Genomic DNA, 10,796 nt, shown 5'->3' on the forward strand with positions numbered 1-10,796 from the left:
GAAATGCTGGAGAGGATGTATTTGCTGGTTAAGAATAGAAAAAATGGGAAGAATAGAGAAGCAGTAAGTAGCAAGAAAAGGGAAAGGTATATAGAACAGATATGCTCATGGGTAGAGATGTGAGTTTATGTGCCATCCTTTCAGAGAAAGGATGTGAGCAACACTGACTGAAGTAAAAAGGGACAAAAATTACAAAAAGAGGATTGCAAATTAGGGTTAGGAGTTGTCCAGTAAAACACAGTTTCTGTAGAGCAGTATGTTATCTGGATTTTGGCTGCTGCTACTGTGTAGCTTTAGGACAAAATAAACAGTTGTAGGACCTCTGGATGTTACTAAAAGTCTGTAGGAAACCTGTACCTGAGGTGAGGTGAGGTGCTGGCAAGTAGAATCCTGGTGATCATAACCTGGTGTCCAATGGGAATGTCCTTCTATACAGAAAGGATATTTGGAGTCAGAATAGAATTACAGATGTGCAGTTTGAAATGGTTAATGTGCTTGTCAGGTAACTCTTAGTGCTCCTGATTTTCAGCACTGTCCATTTTCATGAGTGGAGGCTCTGGCTTTTCTTCCAGAGGAGAACACAGTTGCAGAAGTTGCTCTCTCCTTGATTTTTTTCCATCTCTGGTGTGTTGATACTCAGGAAATACGTTGTTTGAAAGTAGAGATTGTGTGTTGAGAACAGCTGCAGTGTTGGACTTCTAAATGGAAATTTATGTCACATTGTGTGTTTTGCAAAGCACCTAGAATAACAGATAAGCTGTTTCAAAATTAAATTTGAGTAAGTAGAACAATACTGACAGTTTATATAGGAATTGAAGCAAATTTGATTAATAAGATTCCAACGGAGTTACTGAAACAAGCAACTAATTCCATTAACAGCTGCAAATTAATTCTAAGGAACCTCTGTGGAATATGAATTAGCATAGGAAGCCCTGTAAATATGTGTACAATTGGGAACAAAGTTACCTGGCCTACAGGTGGTCTGATCTGTCACATCCTCGTTACCCATCCCAGATTACTGTCAGTGTTGTGTGTAGGAGTCTTTCCCAGGATGGCCAGACCAGTGTATGGTGTCCCTGTGCCATGTCAGTCCTGCAGAGCCCCTCTGGCTCCATGTTTGCAAAAAGCAGTTCCCATGATGTTTCTGTGGTGGAAGCAAAAAGAACAAGTCACTGTGCTTGCATCCAGCTTTTTTCTCCTGAGCCTTGCCTAAGTTCTGCACTAATTTTCTGTTAGTTCGAGGGAACTTGGGATGAGCAGCACAGACACATATTACCATGGAAAAGATGCTGCAGAAATGGGCAAAATTCCCTGATGCATTGAACTCTGATGAGAAGAAAATCGACAGCAAAATAATGTGATATTTGAAAAAGCCTTTTGTCCCATGTAGTTCTGAGTAAATACCTGGGTAGCAAAAGCTGCAGTGAGTGGTAGTTCCTGTGTTCAGGGTTTCACATGGATAATGCTCTCACCAGGATGCTTGGGTGAGTAGAGTAGAGTGGGAGAGAATGAGGGAAATGAGGGATGAGTGTGCAGCTTTATGATGAGGAGGGTGGAGGCAAAGGGTCAGTGGTAAGTGGCCAGTATGACACAACTTGCAAATAGGTATCAAGGTCTTTGACTAAGAAGAAAACATATTTTTATTAAATCCATGTGTAGCTGTTGTTTATATACAGCACTGGGAAATACCAGTGTTCATCAATTACATCTGAACTTTGGGATTGGAACAGTAGATTTGCAAGATTTTTTTTAGCCTGATAACATCAGAGCCATCATAAAATGGAGCTGAATCAGAGGGTGATTCTTTCGTTGAATGCATAAAATATTTAGGCCTTGGTGTTTATCCAGATAGAGTAAGAAATCTTTAAAACCATCCATAAATTCTGTGTTTGCATCTCTCTTTCTTGCAGTCTGCCTGAAGCACTTGTCCTCTGTAACTGGTACTGGTTCTCTTCTGGACCAGTGCAGTGGCAAGTTTGATGCTGAAAAAGTTACTCAGGTGCAATAGGCTTGAGTTTGTCATCTTACAAGTGTGTGGGTGTCATGGCTGTTTTAGGGAGCTGTCAGAAGCTAAGTCTGCAAAAACAGTTTAAAGAAATACTTTTTTCAAACTACAACAATGAAAATTTTAAATTCCTACATGAGAATGAAAGAGAAGAAAATCCCCAAAGGCTAACCAGAGGGAAAGTCATAGAGAACAGATATTGCTTAGACCCAGCTGGAATTACTTCCTGTTGAGGTTATGCTTTGAAAGGAGCAAAACTTGAAGGTGGTTTCCTTTGCTGTGCTGTTACTCATGCTATTAAATCTGAAGAAACAATCTGGCAAACTTTCATGTCTCATTTGGTTAAAATACAGCATCCTTTGCTTGATGTAGCAGCATCTGCATGTGGCATCTCACCTGGAGCTTAACTCCCTGTCTCTTAACTGCTCTGAAAACAAAAACATCTCTGTAGCTCTAGGCAGGGTGGGCTCTCTGCTCAGTCACCTCCTGGTTGTAATGTCTGCTCCTTTTCTCCTCCCAGCAGGTATCCCCCGGGCGTTGTAAGCGTGGCTTCCACTGGCATACCTGCAGCAGTAGAAGGAATAGTCCCCAACCCCATGTCTTTATCACACGGCCTCCCTGCTGTAGCCCACCCGCCCCATGCTCCTTCCCCCGGCCAAACTGTCAAACCAGAAGCTGATAGAGACCACCCGAGCGACCAATTGTAGCCTACAACAGCATTCCCAACATCGGAGACTTCAACTGCAGCGCGTGGAAAACAACACAACACAAAGCAAAACCCTGGATTTTGATGAAAGGCAAAACCATGAACTTACAGGAGGAGACGATTATTGGTTTAGAAACTGGTCCAATATACAGTATAAAAGGAAAAGGTGGGAGACAAAAAGAAGATTTGGAAACATTTTTTCCTCCGTATAAATTGTAGTTTGTCCCTGTCCAGTGGACTGATTCACTGTTTCTGTGTCCTATGGGTTCTTTGTTAAGCAAGAGAAGTTAGTAGTTAATTATATCATGAATGTACTTGTCTGTGTACAGTTTCTAGAACATTAAAAAGGGTTTGTTTGCTTAGCTGTCAACAAGGAAAAACATAAGGGAGGCATTCAACAAACCAGTTTTGAGATTAAAAATCCTTTCTTTTATATTTTCAAACATGCCCAAAAATGAGGCAGTTGGCAAACTTCTCAGGACAATGAATTTTTCCCATTTTTCTTTCTACGCCACACAGTGCATTGTTTTTTCTACCTGCTTGTCTTATTTTTTAGAATAATTTAGTAAACAAAAGAAAAACAGTTTCTCCTAATTTTGGCATGAATTCCCTTATTTCAAAATGAAGACAACCTTGCAAAGAGATTTTGAGGAAAAAAAAAGGTTTTGTATAAACGAGCATTGTGCTTTTTGTCACCAGTTAAAGTATATATTATTGGTGGTATCTGGAAAAGGCACTAGACTACTGAAAAGTAGCAGCATTTCATTGCCTACATTGATTCCTTCCTGGTAATGTGGTAGGCTAGCAATATTTTTGGTTAAAATCATGTTTGTGACTGTAACCATTTGTATGAATTATTTTAAAGAAATAAAAATCCCAGACAAATATCATACGTGTAAAAATTTTTATTTCTAGTAACTGTTTATTCAACTTTTATTAGGTTTCTTAGCTGTAATTTTTAAACAGATGCTGTCAAGTATTTCATTTCTAGCTTTACTTTGCTCTCTGTTGTTTGTAATACTGTCTTGGAAGCTTGAAAAATTAAAAAAAAAAAATTCTTTCCATACCATTTTTCCCTTTACATTTCGTAAATGTTGATCTTTTTTCCTGTGTTTCTAATGGAGTTTGAAATTAAGATGGATTTTGATTTGTACACCGGCATCATCAGCTACAATGTGGTAACAGCATTTATGCCACCACTGTGGGCAGAGCAGAGGAGGTTCAACAGCAACACAACAACAACAGTAATAATAATAATAAATGTCTTTTGCCGAAGTCCAACATGAGAAGTGTCCATTGTTTTATTTGTTTCTGTGATGATGGAAGGGTGCAGCAGGATGTAATTGTATTTGCTATATTGAAGGTGTTTGTTTCTTTGAGCACAGGCAGAAGTGTGTTCAAGGCAGGTCACATTCCAGCTGGATGCTGTTCCAACCTTTCCTGTGCTTCTGGGTAAGACTGTCCTTCATCCCTATAAAGTTAAAAAAAAAACAAGACAAAAGTTTAGCTGCTTCAGGAGGGAAATCCGTGGTGGGCAAAAGTGAACCTGGACATGAACCTTCTTGGTGGTGGTCTCTTGTCTCTTTTTTCACTGTTAGGCTGAACAGGGCACCCAGCTAAGGTTGGGGAGCTGGTTTTATGGGATCTGTGAGAAGTTCTGGCCCCCCATTCCTGCAGGTCTACAGATCAGCCTCCACCTCAGTTAGGGAAATGGTAAGAGGCTGCAAATCACAAAAGTCTTAAATTTGTGGGTCTGTATGCAGGAGCACGATGTAAAGTGAAATTTTGTCTCCATGGAAGAGAGGAAGTTTTCTGCCTTGAACATTTAGAGCTAAAAATGTCATCCATTAGAATTTATTTGATGGTAAAACTATTTCTGCTCCCTCTGGAATGGAGCAGAAAACAGCCCTAAAGCTGCAGGTTATCCCAGCAAAGACACCTCTAAGAGTTTTGAGGCCAAAAACTTGCAAAAAACCAAATGCAGTCTCCTGCTGTTGAAGTGGGATTTCGTATTCCTTGGGTAATTCATATTTTAAGATGCTGCTTTGTCAGGCAGAAGTTGCTTCTTTAACATATGTAAAACAAACATTTAACATCTGGCTGCAAAGAATCCCTGACAGCCACATTTGCAGCCCAGTTTCCCAAGGAAAAACTAAGAGGGTTCCTTGCATCAATTGGACATGGCTTATGTAAGTACATTTTGTTTCTAGTGGATCGATAATCAATGAACTAGAAATGGTGTTCATTGTGTGCACTTCTCGGGCTCAGTTCCGGAGCTTTTGAGCTGTTGTCCGTGCTTGCTCCTGCACAAATGTTTTCAGGATTTGAGCCTGAAATGCACTGTGTTCAATATTTTTATGTTGGTGTTTGAGGTTACCTCTTGGTCTGACTGATGCAGAGTAATCCAGTTTCCTGCTTCAGAAAGGAAAAGCCATCTGGACAGTGACAAGACTGATAGGTACTGACTTTGGGCTATGGTCTGAAAATCTGAGTTAAAAGGAATGAAAAGCCAAACTTGGGATAAATGACTTGATTAGAAAAGTGGCCCATAATAAACAGAAGGCTGTTAAGCCAGAGTAACCTTCTCTCTTTTATGACTGCTTTTGTTTGGTAGTGGAAACGTAATGAGATTTTCCTGCGTTTGGTAAAGGATGTGCTAAATAAGTGTAGACAGCAGAAGATGGCAGCAAGTGGGAGAATACAGTGGGGAAGGTGATGGCAGCAGAGGCCCCAGGTGACCTGAGGTAGTGTTGAAAAGTGAAAGGAGTTTGATCGAAGTGCCTGCCTTGAACATGATTTTCTTTTGGTGGCATTAGTTGAATTGTGGGTCTTAGTCAAGAATGAGGCTAAACGTGCCAAAAACGCTGCTGGCTCAAAGGCTGCAGGCAACAGCAGCATGGCAGGAGGCTCTGGGGCTGCGTAAGAATTTGGTGCTGTCCAAGAACAGGCACAAAGGTGCCAGTTGTGCAGATGCAAAGTCAGATGGTTGCAAATCAAACAAAAACTTGTCGGAAAAAGGACCCATGGTAGGACTGGTGAATTGCTGCTGTGGGAAGAAGCAGTGTGATTGCAGCTTCATCTGACATGGTGGTTTTGGTAGGTCTGAGGATGAATCAGAGATGTTACACAGTACCTGTTGCATTTGCTGAGTAATTTTGGTCAGGCATTTTCAAAAGATTGAGCTGGAGCTGAAGTGATAGCAGAGATGGCTCTCAAAATCACTGATGGTGTGCAGGACTCAGAGGGAATCTGAGTAACTTGACATTTACAGCTTAAAAGTGAAGGCTGAGTTGGGGAAATGGCTGTAAGTAACAAATGCTGTGGAGGAAGGAGAAATGTTAAAGAAATGCTGTTACATGACAGCTTAAATGGGGTTAGAAAAAGTTCTCTGTCAACAGGGAGGTCCTGGGACTCAGTCCTGAAGTCTGCAGCTTGGGTTGGGGTTTTGGTTTTGTGTTTGGGCCCTTTATACATATATATATATATATATATATATATATATATATATATATATATATATATATATATATATATATATATATATATAACTTTGGTTTTACAATCCAGAATGTGAGGACATTGTTTAAAGGTTGTACAAGATTGCAACCAAACCAACAATGACAGGCTTTTTTTCCATTCAGGATTAAACACTTTAGCTTCTTTTTTAACAAGCTTTTTCCTTTAGTAAAGGGGTTTTCTTTGAGAAAATGTCTTATTTTCTCGTCCAGTTTCCACCTCAAATGGTTAAGGCTGGCTTTCCAAATGTCCGTGACTGCTGCAGTCTAGCTGTTCCCAGCTTGTCCTTGCCTCAGACTGAAGGGTTTTCTTCTCTTGTTTCAGTGGGTGTTCTGCTTGAAGGAGAAGGCAGCACTACCAGTATTTCCCTTATTCAGGTCACTCCAACCTTACTATTTCGTAAATTGTAAAAAGAAAAAAAAAAAAAAAAGCCATTGGTTTTAAGGGCAGAGTGTAATATTAGATCGTTTGTCTGACCACTTAGTAAAGCTGTAAGTGTGATATGTGATATCAGTCTTCCTTAAACCTGATACCGTGTTTTGAATTCAGTAAATCTTTCAGAAAGATTTCTAGTATTTATGTTAAAATGTCAAGTGATAGGGTTTTTTGCTATTTCCTTTAATAGCTTGTTTAAACAGGGGATGACGGTCACTGTAATTTTTAAATGGCTTTATTTAATTTGGCTTTTCCTGCCTCTAAATTCCAGTTATTGTTTCATGTTAAACATGAGGTCATGAAGGCTGGCTTGAATTCAGTGAGCATGCCCCATTTTAGCCATTTTGCCTTTATAGTGAGATCAGTGACACATCTTCCAGGAAGAACAAACTGTGTTATTCATCTGTTTTCTTTTCCAGTTTCTTGCATTGCACTATCCATCCTTTCTTTGTGGCTCTGTATTTTTCCCTTTGGAATGACATGGTCCAGTATGGTTATCTTCCACAGATGGAATTTCTGGGTTTCTTTTCTCTGTCTTTCAGCTGTTGTCTTCTTACCTCCATCAACTTTCCAGTTTCCTTGGTAAACTATTTTCCTGCAAAGTCACGAGTGCTCGAGGAAATTGATTAATCCTCTTTTGTCCTCAGATTGCATTTGCCCAGGTAGCACCTCATTAGCAGCCAAAGCTCCATGTTGAGTGGTTCTACTCTCATCATCTGAGTGCTCCTTTCATCCACTATCGGCACACTTTGTATGTCTGTCTCTTGCAGAATGGACCTTTCTTCAGTCTCACACTTCAGATCAGCCCCTGAATGTCTGCCTCGTGTCCTTCCTTGTCTCTTTCTGGCCTTTGAGTGACCTGGAATGTTTCCCCTAGAATTCTTCCCTATTCTGGAAGAAATGGCCTTTGGTCAGTTCCACTTTCCATCTGTGAGTTTCAGCTTGACGCAGACTCGGCTCTCCTTGGCTGAACTGCTTGCACGCCACCTCACTAAACCCATGTCCTATATTACATTTTTTGTATCCAGTATGGGGTTTGGGATCACCCAGCTTGTCTTTTTTTTTTATGCAGATCCTCAGCTGAAGTTTCCTTCCTTCATTTTCTGCACCACAAAAACAAATAAGCCTCTTCATCTCTGGTCTCAGCACTTTCCTTTGCCTTTACACTTCTGCTCAGAGCCATAATGAAGTGTTTTCTTGAAGCAGCACTGTTTGTTTTGGGGGGGGTCATGATGGTGTCAAGGCCACCATAAACAGACTAAAGTATGTCCTTGGGATGATTAGAGGCATTTGGGACATGCCCAAGATGACGCAGATAATTCTCTGAGCATGCCAGTCCCTTGAAGACATTTATTACTTGCACAGTCTTTAACTACCCCTCTTCTTTCATATGCTGCCTAAAAAGGATAAGGAGTTGCTGGCTGGAAGCATCAATGATCTGCTAGAGAAATAAAGTAATGGAATTAAAAAAAACCCCCCAAAATTAAATACTTGAATATGTTTTGAGGGGCAAAGATTTAAAGTGATAAAAAGGAGCAAGATTATGTCTTAAATTGCCGCAATAACCTTTTGTTATTTGTCAAGTTTGACATATTAGAAGCAGAAAGTTATGTGTCAGTGTGACAGTGCTATTTATTTGTCTGTGCTGTGTAAACAGAGACCTTATAGAGTTTGGGAAAAGCTTATGGAGCTGGCTCCCTGGGTAAACCCTAGGTGTTCAGGCAGCAAATCAACATCTAAAAATAAATCTCCTGAGGAGCTGATTTCCCAGTGTTGTGTTTCCAAACCCCTCCAGCCATTTTCAAAGTGTCCCACCCAGTGCAATGGATTGAATTCTCAAGCCAGTTGCCTCTAACACAGCTGTTGGCTCCACAGCCAATCCCCATCCCTGGGAGCTCGGGAAGCAGCAGAGCTTTCTCCTCGGCACACCTAAAAGCACCAGAGTAAATCCCATTTAAGTCCCTGCCGCTGTTCAGTAGGATTTTGGCTAAGCTCTCATGTAAAGTTAAGTCTGTGCTGTATTTTACAGCTCTTAAAGCACAACAGAAAGAAAATCTGCTGTTGGTGTTTTCCAGTAACACATTTGCAGTTATCAGCACCAGTGGTTTCCATGTGAAAATGGGGTCAGGGGATTTCCAGCCTCTTTTTGATATGAGTTTTTGTTCAATTTGCTGTTTGCTTACTCATGGTTTTACAAGGCCTAGTGTATGTGAAATGTGTTTATTGTGTTATGAAGTTCTGGTGATAGATTTTTGTCTCTTAAATTGCAGCACTTTGTAATTAGCTCCAAGGCCATCACTTCCCATTCCCGGCATGGAGTGCCTGTCCTTTGAATTGGACGGCTGAAACAAGGTTTTCAAGAATTCATATTCTGAACAGCTGTAGTTTTCTTTTTCTTTTTTCTTTTCCTCCTGCAGACCAGCCATTTTCGGTGCAGGACACAGCTCTCATATTGCAAGAAGCACAGGTAAGAGTGAAAAGCCTCCACTGTGACTCAGAGCTCATTTTAGAGGTTTTCAACCTCCATAATTTTAAAGGAAAAAGGCATGGTTTTGCATCGTTTAACTAGTGGCTGAGTTCTGATCCTATTTTACACAAAAATAGAAGTTTTGAGTCTGTTCAAAGAGCAATATTAAATTGTACCCTCTTGGATTTTTAGATGCATCCTGGAGCAAAATGTGTCATTCCAGTGAATACCTTTCCAAATGATGCAGGGTCTGGACTGAACCTCATCATTTGGAAAACTCTCTTCATGTGTTATACCCAGCTTTGCTGGAAGTAGGATAAGGTTTCTGATGTCACAGTGATCCCCAAAGCACTTTATTTTTCATCTACAATTAATTGTCAGTGGAGCAGCAGTGGCTCCCAGTAGTTTGTGATGTTTCTGTGACACAACTGAGTTCAGAACTAAGGAGTCTCCACAGTTTCCCTTTGAAAAAGGCTGTTGAGCTGTGGCTGTTCTTAAATCTAGATTCATCTGTCTGGGCTCTCTCTTCTGCTTGTCTTCAGTGACCTAAGTGAAATCCTAAGGGGAATATCTCCTCATGTATGGAGTTTTTCCAGTTAAGTGCTTGAGATTACATTGGAGCAAACCAGGGAGAGTCTCTGCAGATCTGAGAGTGTCCAGAGTAAACCTCTCATTGCAATGACTTTAATTTTCTAGTTTCAGAGTGTCTTCACTACTTAGGAGATGCAGACAGCAGAAATAAAATGTCGTCTGGAAGAGGTACCTCCATGTGCTGCTCCTTATCCCCTCTCTCTCTCCAGATATGTGCAGCCCCCATCAGATCTCTCTGCAGAGGACACAGAAGGATGAAACTTCTCCAACCTGCAGAGCTGGTCTTGAAAAACTGCTTTGATAATTCACCCCCAAAATCTACTGTTGTGAGGTTTAAAACTCCAAATGTTGGAAGCACTCTTAAACAGCTGCTTAGGCTCAGCTCCATCAGCCTCTGAAATCCCTTTGGGGGCATAGATTCCTGGGTAGAAAGGGCAATGTTTTGTTGTTTGTGATATGTTGGGGCTTTTTTAATGCTTTTTCAGTGTGTTCATTCCAGGGGTCTAGACTTTCAGAATTGCAGTGTCTGCCCAGCCTGCTGTAGGCTTCCCCTAGCCGAACGTGTCAGGGGATAGAAATTGCTGCCTGACCTTCTCAGCAAGTTAAACACATGAAAATCCAAGAGAAGAACGCGATGGGGTGATGTGCTTCCTTCCCCACTCGACAGCTCTGAGCTTGTGGAGGTGCCAAGTGGCGGCTGCTGTGGTACCAACCCAAATCTTTGGCTGCAGTGAAGGGATGATCTAAGCTTGTCCCGCTCCAACCCCAGCATTTTACAGTAGGAACAAAGTCAGACGCCGAGCTGTTGTTTTCTCAGGTTCCCATCTCAGAATTCCTTCGTGCTCTCTGTTCCCCGCCAGGGTCATGTCCTGGCTCTGCAGCACCCGGGCTGTGGTACACGAGCTTTTCTACCCATTTCTCGGCTAAATTTCAGAACTCCGGCTCACCTTACTTGTGCCTGTCACATATGCTTTATTTTTTTATCTTCTACTGTCCCCTTCTGCTGTTTCCCTCCCAAGAGGTGGGGGCTGGTGGTGGCAAAGGCGCGGGGCACCCGACGGCCCTCCCCGGGAGAC

General features: G+C 41.4%; 1 protein-coding gene across 6 annotated transcripts in view; it reads left to right on the forward strand.

Annotated features, from left to right (window-relative positions):
- The window catches only part of CTBP1 (C-terminal binding protein 1), a 232,606-nt gene extending 228,612 nt beyond the window's left edge, over nucleotides 1-3,994 (forward strand). For 4 of the 6 annotated variants that reach the window (XM_008645105.2, XM_017727764.1, XM_017727768.1 and 1 more), the window contains one exon: nucleotides 2,526-3,994. In XM_008645105.2, coding sequence (XP_008643327.1) covers nucleotides 2,526-2,712 — 187 coding nt within the window. In that variant the 3' untranslated portion in view covers nucleotides 2,713-3,994. The remainder of the gene's footprint in view (nucleotides 1-2,525) is intronic. The other 2 variants (XM_008645106.2, XM_017727765.1) reach the window with 1 other exon arrangement.
- The last annotated feature ends 6,802 nt before the right edge of the window (nucleotides 3,995-10,796 follow it).

This window comes from Corvus brachyrhynchos, unplaced genomic scaffold, assembly GCF_000691975.1.
Source record: "Corvus brachyrhynchos isolate BGI_N302 unplaced genomic scaffold, ASM69197v1 scaffold80, whole genome shotgun sequence".
Lineage (NCBI taxonomy): Eukaryota > Metazoa > Chordata > Aves > Passeriformes > Corvidae > Corvus > Corvus brachyrhynchos.